Below are 22,249 nucleotides of genomic sequence, written 5' to 3'. Positions count from 1 at the left end.
AAGGATGGAAGGGGAGGAAAAAAGCCAAATACAACCTCTCCAATGACATGTGAAATATTCTCACTCTCCTCAGGTTTCAACACATCTACAACACATTCTGAAAGGTCATTTGAATATGGACAAAAAAAGACAGGACAAGTTACAGTCTCCATTTATATACTGCTGCTGTGAATGTAGGCTTTCTGTGACTCAAGCCTTCCTTTTCTACATGGTCACAGAAAGTAACCTATACAGCTGAAGTCGGAAGTTTACATACACCTTAGCCAAATACATTTAAACTCAGTTTTTCACAATTCCTGACATTTAATCCTAGTAATAATTCCCTGTCTTAGGTCAGTTAGGATCACCACTTTATTTTATGAATGTGAAATGTCAGAATAGTAGAGAGAATGATTTATTTCATTTTTTATTTCTTTCATCACATTCCCAGTGGGTCAGAAGTTTACATACACTCAATTAGTATTTGGTAGTCTTTAAATTGTTTAACTTGGGTCAAACATTTCAGGTAGCTTTCCACAAGCTTCCCACAATAAGTTGGGTGAATTTGGGCCCATTCCTCCTGACAGAGCTGGTGTAACTGAGTCAGGTTTGTAGGCCTCCTTGCTCGCACACACTTTTTCAGTTCTGCCCACAAATGTTCTATGGGATTCAGGTCAGGGCTTTGTGATGGCCACTCCAATACCTTGACTTTGTTGTCCTTAAGCCATTTTGCAACAAGAGGGACATTCTCTGATTGGTGGATAGGAAAAATATTATTATTATGACCATTTAATAAGTCACGGTCTCTATAGTTACAGTAACTATAGTTTCGTTTTTAATATATAGACGTTCAATACCATTCCCCTCTGACACTGTTCATCTATAATGTCAGGAAGCAAAGGTGTTATAAGGTGTTGGGTGGATCATATGACTGTAACCCAAGCCCTAAACCTTGTTAACCTCCTCTTGAATTATTACTTAACCCTGTGTGTGTGTGTGTGTGTGTGTGTGTGTGTGTGTGTGTGTGTGTGTGTGTGTGTGTGTGTGTGTGTGTGTGTGTGTGTGTGTGTGTGTGTGTGTGTGTGTGTGTGTGTGTGTGTGTGTGTGTGTGTGTGTCATTACCTCAGTGAAGAAGAGTGAAAGGATGGCGAGGCTGATCCAATGGATGACGCTGGCAAATTGAATAGCATTGGCAACTGGAATAAATAACAAAAGAGAAAAAATGTGTATCTTAAAGGATGATTCCACTTTTACTGCTTGTTCTTAATGGAATCAAGAACAACACTACCATGTCCTGTGAATGTCTACATCTTTCCAGCCAGATGTATTTTTTCTCAGAATCTGGCAGAAGAAGGGTGCATAGATATTACATCATGTCTTTTACCACTATTCCTCATTTCCATCTAACAGTGTTGTGAATGCTCCCGCTCCACTTCTCCTTCCCCATCCATCAGTCCATCAGCCCATTTCCCCCTCCCTTTATCTCCCTGTACCTCTCCATCTCCCCCCATCCTCCTTCCCTCCTTCCTACTCCCTCCATGTGTCTTTCCAGAGCTGGCAACAGGACAGCCAGGACAGTCAGAGTCTATGGTAATGCATCTGAAGTGACTGGTGTCCTGTAGTCCCCAGAGCAGAGAGAGAATCATCTGTCAATACAGACCTGTATCTTGAGGTGCGTCTCAAACGGTATCCTATTCCCTGTATAGTGCACTACTTTTGATCAGGGCACAAAGGGTTCTGGTCAAAAGTAGTGCAGTATATAGGGGATAGGATACCATTCGGGACGTAACCTTGGCTTACAGTCCGTAATGTACTGCGATGATGACACCTGCCCAGACAGTCAGTGCTGTTGAGTAGAGACCAGTTCATAGACTCATTTACTATCCCGGTTGCAATGCTGTTTCTCTCTCATATGGGCCTTTTAGTCGCCGTAGTTTCCTCTCTTTGGTAAGAAATGTAATCATGTTTATAAAACAGGTTGGAACGCATGTTAATGCAACATCATGGTAATTGTCTCTATGGGCTGTAATCCCAAAACCTGGGTCACAGGATCAAGGAGGCACAGAACTACCCAAGTCTAACTTTCTACAGTCACTAGAACACAGTGTATAAGGATCCTCCTTTACTGTCAATGGAAAAGATAGTTACATTGTAGATGCTTGGTGTCTATGAGGAGTTCCAGGGTCAAGAAGACCACCACCAGGATGACCAGCGCCACCAGGAAACAGTTGAAGCCTGCACTGAGCAGACACACCTGCCACAGGGCTACCCTCCGACCACAGCACGGCTTCAACCAGTTAGACCTGGAGAGAGGGAGAGAGGAGAGAGGAGGAGGAGAGAGGAGGAGAGGAAAGAGGAGGAGGAGAGAGGAGGAGGAGAGAGTGATAGAGGAGAAAAGAGGAGGAGAGAGGGGTAGAGGAGAGAGGAGGAGAGAGGGATAGAGGAGAGAGGAGGAGGAGAGAGGGATAGAGGAGAGAGGGACTAGAGAGTCAGTGTTAGTACACCAAAGACAGGGAGAAAGTACTTGTGTATGGACACAGGTTTGTATTCACCATTTCATTCCTTCAAAGATCTTACTGTACCAGCCGACTGTATGCTGACTGATGTTCCTTCTATTTGCCAGCAGGGGTGCTATTCAACACATATAACCGCATCAATGCAATGTAGTGAACCAGTTTCTAAACCCAGCCTGGGTTTGGTGGGCCGGGGCAGTGGAGGGGGAAGAGTGTGAACAGAACAGAGACCGCATTAAGACAGAAAGACACTGAGGCTCTTTGAGCTGGTGACTTGTCTCTCAGGCATATCAGTGAGAGGATTAGTAAAGCAACTCTATTCAGAGGGCAATGAAGGGGTCGACTGTATATTAGAAGACTCCATTCAAAAGTAACACATTTCAAGTTATTGAACGAAAACACATGGATAAAACCTTATACATAGCTCTTTCCCAGACCCACTGTTCCCTCCCTCGATTAGCAGTGGGAGACAGACAGGAGAAACCATGCCAGAGCTCCAGCCAGAATGGAAAGTTGGCTCATCCTCTTCTACACCTTTCACTGCTCCCCATGCACTGGGCCTGGCATACAGTGAGCTTGGCTAATCACAGCACTTCTGTGATCATGTCTTCATTCCCTAGCATGGTGCTAATTAGAGCTAAAACAATCAGTGGCAGTGGGCAGAATCAGTGGCGGTGGAATGGAATAAAGCTGTATTTTTTTATCAGGGTTGGGGTCGATTCCATTTCAATCCAGTCAGGAAGTAAACTAAAATTCTAATTCTTTTACTTCCTGAATTTACTGAAATTCATTGACCCCAAATCAGATTTTCATACAGTCAGGCAGGAGTTGTGTAGAGTGGCCATTGGACTGTTACTGATAGGACCAAGGCACGGGCATGGGGAGCAGAGCAGAAAAGAGCAGTCCTGGAGGATTTGGGTGTGTGGATATCAGGGCATTACCCCTCACACACACATATATTCCCAGGGTAGAGATGCTTGTATGTATCACATCCTCAGTTGAGGGCAACTGCTGCTGTTGTTAAGTCATTAGTAGGGAATGAGGCTTGGCTGGAATGACTTTAGATGTTTAAATGGGGCCATTTAGTCTAAATGTTAAGCGACATGTGGATATGAATATGCAAGTGATACTGTATGAGCCTCATAATATTATGTAGGAATTGTTACATGAACTGTGTCTTACTTACTCATGCAAACGAGGACGATGCACCATTTGGGTGTGTGTGTGCTTACAGGATGTGCCCAATTATACCACAGTGAGTGACAAACAGGCATCCTCTCTGAAGGATTCATATTATTCTCCTCTATTCATTCAGACTTCACCCTGAGTAGGCTAACACGAGGCAATGAGCAAAGGACTCTTACAGCAGCTGCTGAACAGTTCCCCTCAACTCCTTCTGCTCCTCTCAGTCTCTCTCTCTCTCTCTGAGGGTAGTGGTAGGTACACTTGGCACGGGCAAACCCACAAGCCCGTAAACAATGCTAGGCTAATCTAATAGAGCCATAATCACGCTGTTAGCAATCATCTTTCTGGCGCTCGGTGAGGTTCGGTGGGGCTGGAGTGTGTATGGTGGGCCAGATGGTGTTGACTCTGCTCTCTCTCTCTACCGTCGGTGGCCGTGTCTCAGCCAGACTCACAGGATGCAGTTACCACCATGCCAGCCTGGGCCTGGACACCTCATCTCCTCATCTCCTATCTCATCTCCACAACGGAGAGGGGACAGACAGCAGGGTGGAGTCATATGCTAGAGCTCATTTTAGAAAACTGCCATAGATTTGACAGATCTGCTCAGATTTGTACATGTTTGTAGTCATTTGGCAGTTACTCTTATCCAAAGCAACTAACAGGAGCAATTATAGTTAAGTGCCTTGCTCAAGGGCACATACAGATTTTTCACCTAGCCGTCTCGGGGATTCGAACAACTGACCTTTCGGTTACTGGCCCAACGTTCCTAAGCGATAGGCTACCTGCCGCAGATCAGCTGTTAGGAGAATAGTAATACTTTGGAAATGAAAGAATAAAGTGTACACAAAGCCTTCTGATGTCTTCAGGTTTCAGTGTCTATAAACAGCTTACTCTAGACCCTGCTGGTGATACATAATGAAACATCTCTAACCACCCTACCTGACAGCATACAGTATGTTACCATCCTAGAGGGGATGTTGTCTTAGAACAAACACAAGCTGCTAGGCCTCAATCCCTGTTTTACCCTCCAAACATGTCCATGCTAAAAACCATGAGACCCTAACCATTATGCTGCTTTTAGACTGTAACACCAGTGTTAAACTAGTGTATACACCCTTATGTTATACTAGATACATTGTGGTTCCATAGCTTGGGCTGACAGTGGGGACTTGAAGAGCAGAATCGACAACCTCTGCAGAATCAAAACAGTTGTTTTGTGAGGTGTTAAAGTTCACAGTTAGCCATTGTTATGTAAATGCCAGCTGAAAAGTACCAGTGGCCTGGCTTTGGCCCCAAGTGAGAGCAGGTCCGCCGGAGCCTTGGCCCAGTGAGACCCGGGTGCCGACCCGCGTAGATGGAAACAGAAAAGTCTGAGTATTTTGGTAAAACGCTGGGCTTAATCCTGTATGGAAATGAACCATTAAGACATTGGTTCCCAACTCCAGTCCTCAAGTAACCCCAACAAGTAGACATTTTTATTGGAGCCCCGGACAAGCAAAGTTCCATCCATTCTACTGTTCTAACTGTCACAGGGATATAGAAGAAAGACAATGTCACTAATCATCTAAGTGAAGTATATACGAACAAAAGAACACTAAGGAATGGAGACGATTTTAATATATACTAGGCGGTGTCAGAGGAAAGCCCATAAAATCATCAGAGACTCCAGTCACCCAAGTTAGACTGTTTTCTCTGCTACCGCACGACAAGCAGTACCGGAGCGCCAAGTCTAGGACCAAAAGGCTCCTCAACAGCTTCTACCCCCAAACTATAAGACTGCTGAACAATTAATCAAATCGCCACGGGACAATTTACATTGATCCCCCACCCGCCCTTTTGTACACTGCTGCTACTCGCTGTTTATTATCTATGCATAGTCACTTCACCCCCACCTACATGTACAAATTACCTCAACTAACCTGTACCCCCGCACACTGACTAGGTACTGGTGCCCCCTGTATATAACCTCATTATTGTTATTCTTATTGTGTTACTTTTTATTATTACTTTTTATTTTAGTCTACTTGGTAAATATTTTCTTAACTCTTCTTGAACTGCGCTGTTGGTTAAGGACTTGTAAGTAAGTATTTCACGGTAAAGTCTACACTTGTTGTATTCGGCACATGTCACAAATAATGTTTGATTTGATTAGATTTTTCCCATCAAAAAGGCTCCAGCTGTGAAAGTGATGTATTGTCTTTAGTTCATGGATATAGACCTACACACCACTGTGTAACATTTGACTTTCTAACATCTGGTGGTGACCTTACTTGACAGTTGAAGGGGTTGCATTGATTTGCTTTGGGACAATTCTCTGCAGTTATATTCTACATTAAAATCCATCTCAGGAACGCATCGTTTCATAGTTCATTTATACTGGCCTCCGCAGAGAGGGTAAAATATGATCATTTCTCCCAAACAATAAAAAGCCTTGAGTAGGAGTAGTAAAACAAAGTATTAAAGATAAATTACTCTGTTCACAAGCTGAATGTGCTGAAAAACACTTCAGGGCCTCATTACTAAAGGAGAAATGGTACTTTAAAAGAACTGCAAAAACGGCATAAGTGTAACTACATGTAACTGCCAAAATAAAGGAAACACCAACATTGTGTCTTAATAGGGTGTTAGGCCACCACGAGCCAGAACAGCTTCAATGCACCTTCAATGCAGAGATTCTACAAGTTCTACAAGTGAGATTCGACAACAAATTCCATAACTTGGTGTGTTTTTTTATGATGGTGGAAAACGCTGTCTCAGGCGCCACTCTAGAATCTTCCATACAGTAAGTGTTCAATTGGGTTGAGATCTGGTGACTGAGACGGCCATGGCATATCGTTTACATCGTTTTCATGCTCATCAAACCATTCAGTGACCACTCGTGCCCTGTGGATGGGGCCATTGTCATCCTATCGGGGCATAGCCATGGTAGCCAAAACAATGGCCTGCCCAGCATTCTTATACATGAGCCAAAACATGATGAGCTGTTAACTACTTAATTAACTCAGGAGCCACACCTGTGTGGAAGCACCTGCTTTCAATATACTTTGTATCCCACATTTACTCAAGCGTTTCCATTATTTTGGCAGTTACCTGTACATTACAATTACTTATCCCTTACATGACAATAATGGCTGAATTCCTGGCCAAGAACTGGACTAAAAATCACTTTGAATAAAGATTCTACATTGAACATGCTTTTCAGTCCAGGAGTAGGCACATTCTTTAGAAAGTCAACCCTGTATGTTTTTGTAAACAGTAGGTCAACAGACAATAAAGACATCAGGGGCTTGATTCAATCCGTATAGAGGAAGTTTAACCCTATAGCCTGATTCAATTTTAATGGTAATTTCTGATTGAGCGGACCTATGCAGGGTTTACTGTGAATGCCTTTAAATTTCAATCGCGCTATAGCACTGAACTTCCGTGATACGGATACGGATTGAATCGAGCCCTCTTCTCTCATCCGCTCAAGGAAGGACCAACACCAGACTATGTCACAGACGAGGGCCTGCAGAAAGGGGTTCATCATGGACATGACATCACATAGGCTACACTCTGAGGAGTCAACAAAACAATGACACACCAGACAGCCTAAATATGGACAGCACTTATGTCCTTAACTCATGTCTGGACATGGATGTCCCAAAGGAACACGCTCTGACAGTCTCTCACCCTCTCTCTTTCATGCATTATTCCTGTCAGTCTCTCTCTCTCTCTTTTGTGTGCCTCTCTCTAATTCTTCCTGTCTTTCATGCACTCTCCCTCTATTTCTTTCTATGATGCTCTCTTCCTATCTCTCTCTGTCTCTGTCGCTCTTTCCATCTCTCTCCCTCTTCACACGTCCGCTTAGGACAGGTTGATAAAGGCATCAGTGGAGCCCTGGTGGGGAGGAGATTGAACCGGGCTGGACAGGGAAACAGAGGAGGTAGATTAAATCATGCTATCAATATGACCGAGCGGAGCGGGCAAGGAGTGTGGGGCTAAACACAGCAATCAGCCAACATCCCTCCCTCAGAGTGCAGACGGTCCATGATAAAGGACTGCAACTCCTACACACACTGACTGACTGCAGTAGATGATACACCACCTCTCTCTCTCTCTGATCTCTTATTTGCCTTCATCAGGGCTCGGATTAGAACAGTCCCTATCAGCCAATCACAGATGATTTGTATAACACAGTCTATTTGCTCACAGCAAAATCAGGGGGAACAGGAGGATTGAGCTGCCTTCATTTTCCTTTCCTCCCTTCCTTCCCTTCAAACACATTATCAGGACGTGACCTTTTAGATCATTCCAGGAAATATAGACCTACTCACTGGCTCCCGAGTGAAAAGAGAGAGAGAGAGAGAGAGAGAGAGAGAGAGAGAGAGAGAGAGAGAACAATTGAGGACCAACTCAGAAGTATTTCTCTGAACTGAACTTCTTGAGGTATTGTATTGACTGGAAGTATTTCTCTGAACTGAACTTCTTGTGGTATTGTATTGACTGGAAGTCTTTCTCTGAACTGAACTTCTTGTGGTATTGTATTGACTGGAAGTCTTTCTCTGAACTGAACTTCTTGTGGTATTGTATTGACTGGAAGTCTTTCTCTGAACTGAACTTCTTGTGGTATTGACTGGAAGCCTTTCTCTGAACTATATTATGACATTCAAATTCATAAACAATCCTTCAGCTTGCACAAATCTCATTGCTGCTGTGGCGCGGAGCAGGCCCCTTTGATAATGTATAGAGTCCAACTTCTGACTAACTGAAGCTTAAGCTCATTACTAAACTAAGGACCCTGGGATTAAAAACCTCCCTCTGCAACTGTATCCTGGACTTCCTGACAGGCCGCCCCCAGGTGGTGAGAGTAGCAAAAAACATCCAATCTGACCCTCAAAACAGGGGCCCCTCAGGGGTGCGTGCTTAGTCCCCTCCTGTACTCGCTGTTCACCCACGACTGCATGGCCATGCACAACTCTAACACCTTCATTAAGTTTGCAGATGACACGATGGTGGTAGGCCTGATCACCGACGACGATGACACAGCCTACAGGAAGGAGGTCAGAGACCTGGCAGTATGGTGCCAGGACAAGAACCTCTCCCACAATGTCAGCAAGACAAAGGAACTGATCGTGGACTACAGGAAATGGAGGGCCGAGCACGCCCCATCCACATCAACGGGCTGTAGTGGAGCAGGTTGAGAGCTTCAAGTTTATCGGTGTCCACATCACTAAGGACTTATCATGGTCCACACACACCAACACAGTCATAAAGAGGGCACGATAACGCCTCTTCCCCCCAGGAGGCTGAAAAGATTCAGCATGAGCCCTCAGATCCTCAAAAAGTTATACAGCTGCACCATTGAGAGCATCTTGACTGGCTTCATCACCTCTTGGTATGGCAACTGCTTGGCATCCGACAGAAGGCGCTACAGAAGGTAGTGTGTATGGCCTAGTACATCACTGGGGCCTAGCTCCCTGCCTTCCAGGACTTCTATACCAGGCGGTGTCAGAGGAAGGCCCTAAAAATAGTCAAAGACTCCAGCCACCCAATTCATAGACGGTTCTCTCTGCTTCCGCATGGCAAGCGGTACCGATGCACCAAGTCTGGAACTAACAGGACTCTGAACAGCATCTACCAACCCATAAGACTGCTAAGCTAGTTACTGTAAATAGTTAACAAATAGCTACCCGGACTATCTGCATTGCACTATTTTGACTCATCACATACGCTGCTGTTACTGTTTACCATCTATCCTGTTGCCTAGTCACTTTATCCCTACCTAAATGTACATATCGACCACAATTACCTCGTACCCCTGTACATCGACTCGGTACTGGTACCCGTGTATTTAGCCAAGTTATCGTTACTCATTGTGTATTTATTCCTTGTGTTATTATTTATATTTTTTTCTGTTAGCATTTCAATGTTAGTCTACACCTGTGGTTTACGAAGCATGTGACAATTAACATTTGATTTGATTGATTTAAACAATACGCTGTCCGATGCCTGGCAACACTCACTGCAGCATTACTGCACAAATTAATCAGAGAATACGTTTCTGAGAGGGACTAATGAATTTGCCCTACACAGACTTTCTACTTTCTCTTTCTGTTGTTTCTGTTGGCTTGAGTTCCAACTTCCAACAAAAACCTCAACTGGAGGACTTGAATGTGAATCTGAGGTGAGATTTTTTGGCATACATTTTTGATGACTTTGTCTATTGTACAGTAGTAATGTGACCCCCATGGCTGAAACGGAGAGAGATAGAGAGATAGAGAGATAGAGAGATAGATATATATATATATATATAGAGAGAGATATAGATATAGATAGATAGATAGATAGATAGATAGATAGATAGATAGATAGATAGATAGATAGATAGATAGATAGATAGATAGATAGATAGATAGATAGATAGATAGATAGATAGATAGATAGATAGATAGATAGATAGATAGATAGATAGATAGATAGATAGATAGATAGATAGATAGATAGATAGATAGATAGATAGATAGATAGATAGACAAGAGCCATATAGCATTGAGGAAAGAACAGGGGCCTCCTCCCTCACAGGGCAGTGAACTAAACCATCCTCCCTCACAGGGCAGTGAACTAAACCTTCCCCCCTCACAGGGCAGTGAACTAAACCTTCCTCCCTCACAGGGCAGCGAACTAAACCTTCCTCCCTCACAGGGCAGTGAACAAAACTTCCCCCCTCACAGGGCAGTGAACAAAACTTCCCCCCCTCACAGGACAGTAAACAAAACTTCCTCCCTCACAGGGCAGTGAACAAAACCTTCCACCCTCACAGGGCAGTGAACTAAACCTTCCTCCCTCACAGGGCAGCGAACTAAACCTTCCTCCCTCACAGGGCAGTTAACAAAACTTCCCCCCTCACAGGGCAGTGAACAAAACTTTCCTCCCTCACAGGGCAGTGAATTAAATTTTCCACCCTCACAGGGCAGTGAACTAAACCTTCCACCCTCACAGAGCAGTGAACTTAAACTTCCACCCTCACAGGGCAGTGAATTAAAACTTCCTCCCTCACAGGCAGTGAACTAAACCTTCCTCCCTCGCATGCAGTGAACTAAAACTTCCAACCTCACAGGGCAGTGAATTAAAACTTCCTCCCTCGCAGGCAGTGAACTAAACCTTCCTCCCTCACAGGCAGTGAACTAAAACTTCCAACCTCACAGGGCAGTGAATTAAAACTTCCTCCCTCGCAGGCAGTGAACTAAACCTTCCACCCTACCAGGGCAGTGAATTAAAACTTCCTCCCTCACAGGCAGTGAACTAAAACTTCCTCCCTCGCAGGCAGTGAACTAAACCTTCCTCCCTCACATGCAGTGAACTAAAACTTCCAACCTCACAGGGCAGTAAATTAAAACTTCCTCCCTCGCAGGCAGTGAACTAAACCTTCCTCCCTCACAGGCAGTGAACAAAAACTTCCAACCTCACAGGGCAGTGAATTAAAACTTCCTCCCTCACAGGCAGTGAACTAAAACATCCACCCTCAGAGGGCAGTGAATTAAAACTTCCTCCCTCACAGGCAGTGAACTAAAACTTGCAGTCCTAATGACAACTTACTCCCCCCTTGGCTGATTCCAAATTCAATCTCACCTGACAAATATGAACAGTCAACCATGGCAGGGTGGCGTGCCTCTCAAACTGCTCCCCACAAAAACAAATGTTCCCGTCAGCTAGGTTTTGCTGCCTGGGCCCACACACAAAAGTTTCTACCAAAGCAAGCGTGGAGAGGTGAATACCAACTAAGCACAAAATATATACTGAGTATCAGAGATGTGTTGAGATCGCAGGTAATTACTTTTACATTTGAAAGGTTCCCCATTACTGATACTTAGGCACCACTGATCATGACAACCTCAGCCTGAAACTGACAAACAGAGAGTACATAAGTCTAGCTGAGTTTTCAGGACTATCAAACTTAAGGAAATATTACATTGTAAAAAGGATATTTATAAGGTTATGTATAAACTATTGACGAGACAAATTATTACCTGACTAATACTGATTAATTCATATTAATATCAAATAGGATAATTTATGTATTCTAGCAATAAAAATGGACAGTTACCATTAGAACTGTAAAATCAATAATAATGATTGTTTCTCAGCCTGGGTTGGAGTCAACCCTGGCCCTCTGTAATCCAGTTGTTGTTATAGTAACTACAGTGGTATCTCTCCTACAGGATTAGTGAATTAGTGTTCCAAGCAGCCCACAGGGGCACTATGCTATTTATTTAGCAGAGCAACACACAACAATGAGTCCTGCTCCTGAGACTTGTTAACATGTCTAACAATGAAGATGATATGGATTGAGGGTGATCAATGTTGAATTGTCACATGCACAGGTACAGTGAATGCTAAACTTGCGAGCCCTACCCAACAGTGCAGTATTCAATATCAAAACAGTGTAACTAATAATACGAGAAAAAAAATCCACTCATCTGTAGTGTCGAGAATAGTAAAACAGCCCTCGACTACCCTCAACCTGTGTGGCACTTGGTGGGAGGAGTAAAAGGTCATTCTGGATGCATCAATAGGTAAACGTGTAAAAGAAGGGTATATTCTGGATGGATATAGGGAGAAAAAAGAGGGCGAGATAACAAGAGTGGATGTAGGGGAAAAGCGAGACAGACAGACAGACAGACAGACAGACAGACAGACAGACAGACAGACAGACAGACAGACAGACAGACAGACAGACAGACAGACAGACAGACAGACAGACAGACAGACAGACAGACAGACAGACAGACAGACAGACAGACAGACAGACAGACAGACAGACAGACAGACAGACAGACAGACGACAGACAGACAGACAGACAGACAGACAGACAGACAGACAGACAGACAGACAGACAGACAGACAGACAGACAGACAGACAGACAGACAGACAGACAGACAGACAGACAGACAGACAGACAGACAGATAGATAGACAGACAGACAGACAGACAGATAGATAGATAGATAGATAGATAGATAGATAGATAGATAGATAGATAGATAGATAGATAGATAGATAGATAGATAGATAGATAGATAGATAGATAGATAGATAGATAGATAGATAGATAGATAGATAGATAGGGGGCCATTGAGGATTCAGCATACAGAACACAATAGCATTTAGATTAGAATTAAGCCATAAGGCCAGAGGATGTGTAGTATATGGCCAATATACCACGGCTAAGGGCTGTTCTTGAACACAACGCAACGCGGAGTGCCTGGATACAGCCCTTAGCCGTAGTGTATTGGCCATATACCACAAACCCCTGAGATCCTTATTGCTTAATTCTAATATAAATGCTATTGTGTATACCATGGCTGTCAGCCAATCAGCATTCAGGAATCAAACCACCCAGTTGTAGTGTCACTTGATATCAAGCTTCAAAAACGCATATGACTTTGACATCCCTCACCTCTATCAAACTTCACCCGATCCTAATCTCTCGTGGACAAACGCATGTAACATAAATGATATCGTAGCTTCTGTCAACAGACTGTGGGATGCGACAACTAATGGGGAACTTTGTTCCGGTGAACAGATTTTTCCTCACTGATCATTTGGACAAATCAAGATTTCGCAGGTGGTCACAGCTTTAGAATTTCGGAAGGGGAGGGGAGATTTGGCCCATAGACTTGTCCGAAACTTGCAGAGGAGGGGTGGAGCTACCACACTGCTTCTGCTCCTCATTGTAGTATGTTTTCTAACATACTGTATCTCCCCCCCAGAATTAATCAAGCATCTGACGCTATTACGCAAGATTTTAGTTCTGGGTTTCTGAGACCAAGTCCTGATCACACTCTCAATCCTCAACACACACCCTGTTCATGATCCAGCCAGGAGAGTTTCACTTCACCCACTGCGTAAAAAGACGTTTTAAAATTCAAGATGTTCTTTGCCAGAGAAATAGCCTTTTAATACAGGTTAAAGTGAGATAGATCTACCTGCGTCTGCAGTGAAGCTGACAAGCTGCTCTGAGCTAATAGGTTTTTCCCAGGACAGTTGATCTCTTTCCCTCTTAGCCAGAAAAGCAATCTCACACTTTGCATGTCTGTGAATATCAACCACCACCGCTGCCATGGCTCTGTCTGCTTCTTCCCTCCTGTCAAGGTGATTCAATCTGAGCCCATTTAGGGGGGGGGCAGGATGTGGACACAGAGCGGGGAGGCTGGGTCTATTTGGAGGGCCCGTTGTGGGCTCTGCACTGATTAGCCTATACTCCATGTGTTGGATAAGGTGTTGAAACCGTACAATCTCAGAAACACTTCCTATAGCATTTGTCTACATATGCAGAGGTAGGACAGTTAGGAGACTCAGCAAAACACAACTACAGTAAAGTTTAATCTCAACATTCAAATCAAATCAAATTTTGGCAACACTTCACTTGACACCCAGTGTCATAACACTTTATGACACAGTCATAACCATGTCATAATATGTCAACAGCTGACATAACTTGTCATAACCTGTCAGAATGTGGTCATAACACTGACATGACCCATATAGTTACACCTGTAGTGACATATATTGCGTTACTTTATGGCTGGTTATGACACCTACATAAGAGTGTCAAAACCCACATTTATTCAAATTAGTTTTTTCCCTGACAAGAAGTTTCCTTTCGCCTGAAATTTTGTTTCTTAAATCTTAAATCCTTTATTGTTGTTGTAATGAATTCTTTACAGTCATGGTTTTTTTTCATCATATTTTAATTAACTTGTAGAAAATACATTTTATGACACTGCCACGAAGCATTATGACCATCCTGTGTCACTTTACTTGGACTAAGAAAATACACTTTATGACACTGTCAAGAAGCATTATGACCATCATAATCATATAAGCCAGATAGGCCTATCACGTACATGCCCTTATGTCAGTCATCAGTCAAAAAGAGGGTGTCTTGTCCTGCTCCTGAAATCTGCTCCTGCATTCATCCCAGTCATCAGCAACAGAGCATTGGGGTAGGTGCATGTCTGACATCAATGTGTGCGCAATTATAATGATAATTTAATATGGTCAGTTTCCCCAAAAATGTTATAACATAAACATACTGTTGACACGTAGGCTATGGTGAAATGTAATGTTTTGCCTTGTTTGGTAGGTTTTATGGGTTTTTACACTTTTATGTAGCTGTCATAACCAGCCATAAAATAACGCAATATGTCAAATCAAATCAAATTTTATTTGTCACATACACATGAGTAGCAGATGTGTAACGATCGTCCAAAGGAGTAGACCAAGGTGCAGCGTGGTGAGTGTTCATCTTTATTTTTAATCGGAACACTTAAACAAAATAATAAACAAATACAAACGACCTTCACGTCTTGCAGGTTAATAACGAGCAGTACAAAAATAAGATCCCACAAACACAGGTGGAAAAAGGCTGCCTAAGTATGGCTTCCAATCGGAGACAACGATAGACACCTGCCTCTGATTGGAAACCATACCCAGCCAAAACATAGAAAAAAAACATAGAATGCCCACCCCACACCCTGACCTAACCACATAGAGAAACAAACCCTCTCTCTCAGGTCAGGGCGTGACAGTACCCCCCCCAAAGGTGCGGAATCCCGGCCGCAAACCTGAACCTATAGGAGAGGGTCCGGGTGGGCATCTATACTTGGCGGCGGCTCGGGGCATAGCCCCCACACCGACCGCTGATCCCCCCGCTTCTGTGTCGCCGGAGGAACCAGACCGTGGATCAGCGCTGGAGGCTCTAAACTGCCGACCGCCGCTGAAGACTTGGGGCTGCAGGCCGTCGCTGAAGACTCTGGGCTGCAGGCCGTCGCTGAAGACTCTGGGCTGCAGGCCGTCGCTGAAGACTCTGGGCTGCAGGCCATCGCTGAAGACTCTGGGCTGCAGGCCGTCGCTGAAGACTCTGGGCTGCAGACCGTCGCTGAAGACTCTAGGCTGCAGACCGTCGCTGAAGGCCCCGGACTGAGGAGCGTCCCTGGAGGCTCCGGACTGGGGAGCGTCGCTGGAGGCTCTGGGCTGAAGAGCGTCGCTGGAGTCTCCGGTCTGAGGAGCGTCGCTGGAGGCTCCGGGCTGAGGAGCGTCGCTGGAGGCTCCGGGCTGAGGAGCGTCGCTGGAGACTCCGGGCTGAGGAGCGTCGCTGGAGGCTCCGGGCTAAGGAGCGTCGCTGGAGGCTCCGGGCTGAGGAGCGTCGCTGGAGGCTCCGGACTGGAGAGCGTCTCTGTAGGTTCCAGACTAGGGACCTTCGCTGCAGGCTCTGTGCCATGGATCATCACTACTGGCTCCGCGCCATGGATCATCACTGGAGGCTTTGTGCCATGGATCATCACTGGAGGCTCCGGGCCATGGATTATCACTGGAGGCTTCGTGCCATGGATCATCCCTACAGGCTCCAGGCCATGGATCATCACTGGAGGCTTTGTGCCATGGATTATCACTGGAGGCTTCGGACCATTGATCATCACTGGAGGCTTCGTGCCATGGATTATCACTGGAGGCTTCGGACCATTGATCATCACTGGAGGCTTCCTACGGGAAGCTGGAACCGGTCTCACCACACTGGGGAGACGCACTGAGGACCGCGTGCTCAGAGCAGGCACCGGCCGTACTGGGCTATGGAGGCGTACTAGAGGAAGAGTGCGAGGAGCAGGCACAGGACGTTCTGGGCTATGGTGGCACACTGGAGGGAGAGTGCGCTGAGCAGGCACAGGACGTACTGGGCTATGGTAGCGCACTGGAGGGAGAGTGCGCGAAGCAGGCACAGGGTACACTGGGCCTTGGAGGTGCACTGGAGGTCTGGCGCTTAGGGCTGGCACAACCCGTCCTGGCTTGATGTTGATTATCGCCCGGCAAGGGCGGAGCGCTGGTACAGGACGAACTGGGCTGTGCTGGTGAATGAGGGGTACCATGCGTAGAGCAGGTGCAGGATAACCTGGGCCATAGAGACGCACTGGAGGCCAGATATGCTGAGCCGGCGCACTTCTTCCTGGCTGCCGGCCAACTCATGCAATGCAACGGTGAGGAGCTTGCACCGAGCGCACCGGGCTGTGAGTACGCACTGGCGACACAGTGCGTATCACCGCATAACATGGTGCTTGCTCGGTCACTCGCTCCCCACGGTAAGCACGGGGAGTTGGCTCAGGTCTTAAACCCGCCTTTGCCAATCTACCCGTGTGCCCCCCAAAAAATTTGTTGACGCTGCCTCTCGGGCCTCCGTTGTTGCCTTTCCCTGTTGATCACGTCGCTGTACCTCCCTCGCTGCTTCTACCTGTTCCCATGGAAGGCGATCCCTTCCGGCCCGGATCTCTTTCCACGTCCAGGATCCTTTGCCATCCAGGATGTCCTCCCATGTCCAGTCCATCGGCCCACGCTGCTTGGTCCTTTGGTGGTGGGCTCTTCTGTAACGATTGTCCAAAGGATTAGACCAAGGTGCAGCGTGGTGAGTGTTCATCTTTATTTTTAATCGGAACACTTAAACAAAATAATAAACAAATACAAACGACCATCACGTCTTGCAGGCTAAATACCAGCAGTACAAAATCAAGATCCCACAAACACAGGTGGAAAAAGGCTGCCTAAGTATGGCTTCCAATCAGAGACAACGATAGACACCTGCCTCTGATTGGAAACCATACCCGGCCAAAACATAGAAAATAAAACATAGAATGCCCACCCCACACCCTGACCTAACCACATAGAGAAACAAACCCTCTCTCTCAGGTCAGGGCGTGACAAGATGTTAATGCGAGTGTAGCGAAATGCTTGTGTTTCTAGTTCAGACCATGCAGTAATATCTAACAAGTAATCTAATAATTTCACATTAACTACCTTATATTCAAAACTGTAACGGAATGAATAAGAATATGTACATACAAATATATGGATGAGTGATGGCCGAACGGAATAGGCAAGATGCAGTAGATGGTATAGAGTACAGTATATACATATGAGATGAGTAATGTAGGGTATGCAAACATTATATAAAGTGGCATTGTTTAAAGTGGCTAGTGATACATTTATTACATCCACTTTTTAATTATTAAAGTGGCTAGAGATTTGAGTCTATATGTTGGCAGCAGTCACTTGATGGCCTTGAGATAGAAGCTGTTTTTCAGTCTCTCGGTCCCAGCTTTGATGCACCTGTACTGACCTCGCCTTCTGGATGATAGATGGGTTAAACAGGCTGTGGCTAGTGTGGTTCTTGTCCTTGAAGATCTTTTTGGCCTTCCTGTGACATCGGGTGGTGTAGGTGTCCTGGAGGGCAGGTAGTGTGCCCCGGTGATGCGTTGTGCAGACATCACTACCCTTTGGAGAGCCTTACGGTTGTGGGCGGAGCAGTTGCTGTACCAGGCGGTGATACAGCCCGACAGGATGCTCTCGATTGTGCATCTGTAAAAGTTTGTGAGTGTTTTTGGTGACAAGCCGAATTTCTTCAGCCTCCTGAGGTTGAAGATGTGCTACTGCGCCTTCTTCACCATGCTGTCTGTGTGGGTGGACCTTTTCAGTTTGTCCGTGATGTGTACGCCGAGGAACTTAAAACTTTCCACCTTCTCCACTACTGTCCCATCAATGTGGATAGGGGGCTGCTCCCTCTGCTGTTTCCTGAAGTCCACCATCATCTCCTTTGTTTTGTTGACATTGAGTGTGAGGTTATATGTCACAACAGGTCTAAATTGTATTGGTCACATACACATATTTAGCAGCAGATGTTATTTGAGTGTAGCGAAATGCTTATGTTCCTAGCTCCAACAGTGCAGTAATATCTAACAAATGAAAACAATACACACAAATCTATAAGTAAAATAATGGAATTAAGAAATATAGAAATACTAGGACGAGTAATATCAAGTCCAGAGTATAAATATATACAGTACCAGTCAAAAGTTTGGACACACCTACTCATTAAAGGGTTTTCTTTATTTGAACTACGTATATTATCTACATTGTAGAATAAAAGTGACATCAAAACTATGAAAAAACACATATAGAATCATGTAGTAACCAAATAAGTGTTAAACAAGTCAAAGTATATGTTATATTTTAGATTATTCATAGTAGCCACCCTTTGCACACTCTTAGCATTCCCTCAACCAGCTTCATGAGGTAGACACCTGTAATGCATTTCAATTAACAGGTGTGCCTTGTTAAAAGTTAATTTGTGTAATTTCTTTCCTTCTTAATGCGTTTGAGCCAATCAGTTGTGTTGTGACAAGGTAGGGGTGGTATACAGAAGATAGCCATATTTGGTCAAAGACCAAGTCCATATTATGAACTGCTCAAATAAGCAAAGAGAAACAACAGTCCATCATTACTTCAAGACATGAAGGTCAGCCAATCTGGAACATTTCAAGAACTTTGAAAGTTTCTTCAAGTGCAGTTGCAAAAACCATCAACGATATGATCAAATCAAGATCAAATCAAATTTTATTAGTCACATGCGCCGAATACAACGCCTTACAGTGAAATGCTTACTTACGAGCCCCTAACCAACAATGCAGTTTCAAAATATACAGATAAGAATAAGAGATAAAAGTAACAAGTAATTAAGTGCAGCAGTGAAATAACAATAGCGAGACCATATAAAGGGGGGTACCGATACAGAGTCAATGTGCGGGGGCACCGGTTATTTGAGGTAGTATGTACATGTAGGTAGAGTTATTAAAGTGACTATGCATAGATCACAACAGAGAGTAGCAGTGGTGTAAAGAGGGGGTGAGGGGAGGGGGCATGATGAACGAAACTGGCTCTCATGAGGACCGCCACAGGAAAGGAAGACCAGGCTCAGAAATTGCAGCCCAAATAAATGCTTCACAGAGTTCACATCTTCACATCTCAACATCAACTGTTCAGAGGAGACTGCGTGAATCAGGACTTCATGGTCGGATTGCTGCCAAGAAACCACTGCTAAAGGACACCAATAAGATGAAGATACTTGCTTGGGCCAAGAAACACGAGCAATGGACATTAGACCGGTGGAAATTTGCCCTTTGGTCTGATGAGTCCAAATTTGAGATTTTTGGTTCCAACCGCCGTGTCTTTGTGAGACGCAGAGTAGGTGACTGGATGATCTCTGCATGTGTGTTTCCCAACGTGAAGCATACAGGAGGTTGTTAGATGGTGTGGGAGTGCTTTGCTGGTGACACTGTCTGTGATTTATTTAGAATTCAAGGCACACTTAACCAGCATGGCTACCACATCATTCTGCAGCGATATGCCATCCCATCGTGTTTGCTCTTAGTGGCACTATCATTTGTTTTTCAAAACAGGACAATGACCCAACACACCTCCAGGCTGTGTAAGGGCTATTTGACCAAGAAGGAGAGTGATGGTGCTGCATCAAATGACCTGGCTTCCACAATCACCCGACCTCAACCCAATTGAGATGGTTTGGGAATAGTTGGACTGCAGAGTGAAGGAAAAGCAGCCAACAAGTGCTCAGCATATGTGGGAACTCCTTCAAGACTGTTGGAAAAGCATTTCAGGTGAAGCTGGTTGCCAAGAGTGTGCAAAGCTATCATAAAGGCAAAGGGTGGCTACTTTGAAGAATGTTTAACACTTTTTTTGTTGCTACATGATTCCATATGTGTTATTTCATAGTTTTGATGTCTTCACTATTATTCTACAATGTAGAAAAACCCTTGAATGCTTAGGTGTGTCCAAACGTTTGACTGGTACTTGTATATATATGTGATGGGATGTATAGACAATATGGATAGAATATGTAGTATATCTGAAGAATAGTACAGTGCATTCGGAAAGTATTCACACTTTCTTACATTACAACCTTATTATAAAATGTATTAAAAATTGTTTTTCCCCTCATCAATCTACACACAATACCCCATAATGGCAAAGCGAAAACAGGTTTTTACAAATTTTAGCAAATGTCTTAAAAATAAAAAACAAAATACCTTATTTACATAAGTATTCAGACCCTTATTCAGGACACTCCTCAGTAAAAGGCACATGACAGCCCGCTTGGAGTTTGCCAAAAGGCACCTAAAGGATTCAGACCATGAGAAACAAGATTCTCTGGTCTGATGAAACCAAGATTGAACTCTTTGGCCTGAATGCCAAGTGTCACGTCTGGAGGAAACCTTGCACTATCTCTACAGTGAACCATGGTGGTGGCAGCATCATGCTGTGGGGATGTTTTTCAGCGGCAGGGATTGGGAGACTAGTCAGGATCGAGGGAAAGATGAACAGAGCAAAGTACAGAGAGAGCCTTGATGAAAACCTGCTCCAGAGCGCTCAGGACCTCAAACTGGGACGAAGGTTCACCTTCCAACAGGACAATGACCCTAAACACACAGCCAAGACAACGCAGGAGTGGCTTCGGGACAAGTCAGAATGTCCTTGAGTGACCCAGCCAGAGCCCGGGCTTAAACCCTATCGAACATCTCTGGAAAGACCTGGAAATAGCTGAGCTTGAGACGATCTGCAGAGAAGAATGGGAGAAACTCCCCAAATACATGTGTGCCAAAGGTACTTCAACAAAGTACTGAGTAAAGGGTCTGAATACTTACGTAAATGTCATATTTCAGTTTTTTTTTACGTACATTTGCAAACATTTCTAAAAACCTGTTTTTGCTTTGTCATTATGGGGTATTTGTGCAGATTGATGAGGGAAAAAAACTATTTAATACATTTCAGAATTTTCGAATTCTAAAAATGTGAAAAAGTCAAGGGGTTTTAATATTTTCCGAATGCACTGTATATACAGCAATAGTTAAATAGGATATGCCTTGACTAGAATACAGTAAATACATATAAAGTGGGTAAAACAGTACGTAAACATTATTTAAAGGGACCAGTGTTCCATTATTAAAGTGACCAGTGTTCCATGACTATGTAAATAGGGCAGCAGCCTCTAAGGCGCAAGGTTGAGTAACCGGGTGGTAGCTGTCTAGTGACACTGACTAAAGTTCAGGGCAGGGTACTGGGCGGGTCCCAGCTTTGATGCCCCTGTACTGACCTCGCCTTCTGGATCGTAGAGGGGTAAACAGGCCGTGGCTCGTGGGGCTGAGGTCCTTGATGATCTTCTTGGCCTTTCTGTGACACCAGGTGCTGTAGATGTCCTGGAGGGCAGGCAGTGTGATGCATTGGCCAGACCGCACCACCCTCTGGAGAGCCCTGCGGTTGCGGACGGTGCAGTTGCCATACCAAGTGGTGCTACAGCACGACAGGATGCTCTCAATGGTGGATCTGTAAAAGTTAGTGAGGGTCTTATGGTCCAAGCCAAATTTCTTCACCCTCCTGAGGTTGAAGAGGCGCTGTTGAGGAGCTGGCGGCTTCTTCACCACACTGTCTGTGTGGGTGGACCTTTTCAGATTGTCAGTGATGTGTACACTGAGGAACTTGAAGCTTTCCACCTTCTCCACTGCGGCCCCGTCGATATGGATGGGTGCGTGCTCCCTCTGCTGTCTCCTCAAGTCCACGATCAGTTCCTTCATTTTGTTGCCATTGAGGGAGAGGTTATTTTCCTGGCACAACTCCGCCAGGGCCCTCACTTCCTTCATGTCTCGTCATTGTTGGTAATCAGGCCTACCACTCTTGTGTCGTCTGCAAACTT

At 44.8% G+C, this 22,249-nt stretch overlaps 1 protein-coding gene across 1 annotated transcript in view; it reads right to left on the bottom strand.

The window, feature by feature from the left end:
* The window catches only part of LOC106587632 (transmembrane protein 266), a 127,509-nt gene that overhangs the window by 73,466 nt on the left and 31,794 nt on the right, over positions 1-22,249 (bottom strand). The window contains exons 4-5 of the mRNA XM_014176200.2: positions 2,128-2,282; positions 1,102-1,175 (exon numbers count right to left, since the gene is read on the bottom strand). Of these exons, the coding sequence (XP_014031675.2) occupies positions 1,102-1,175; positions 2,128-2,282 (229 nt within the window). The remainder of the gene's footprint in view (positions 1-1,101; positions 1,176-2,127; positions 2,283-22,249) is intronic.

The sequence above is a fragment of the Salmo salar genome, chromosome ssa26 (assembly GCF_905237065.1).
Source record: "Salmo salar chromosome ssa26, Ssal_v3.1, whole genome shotgun sequence".
Classification (NCBI taxonomy): Eukaryota; Metazoa; Chordata; class Actinopteri; order Salmoniformes; family Salmonidae; genus Salmo; species Salmo salar.
Note: the sequence above shows the minus strand (reverse complement) of the source record. Positions and strands in the feature narration are given on the sequence as shown.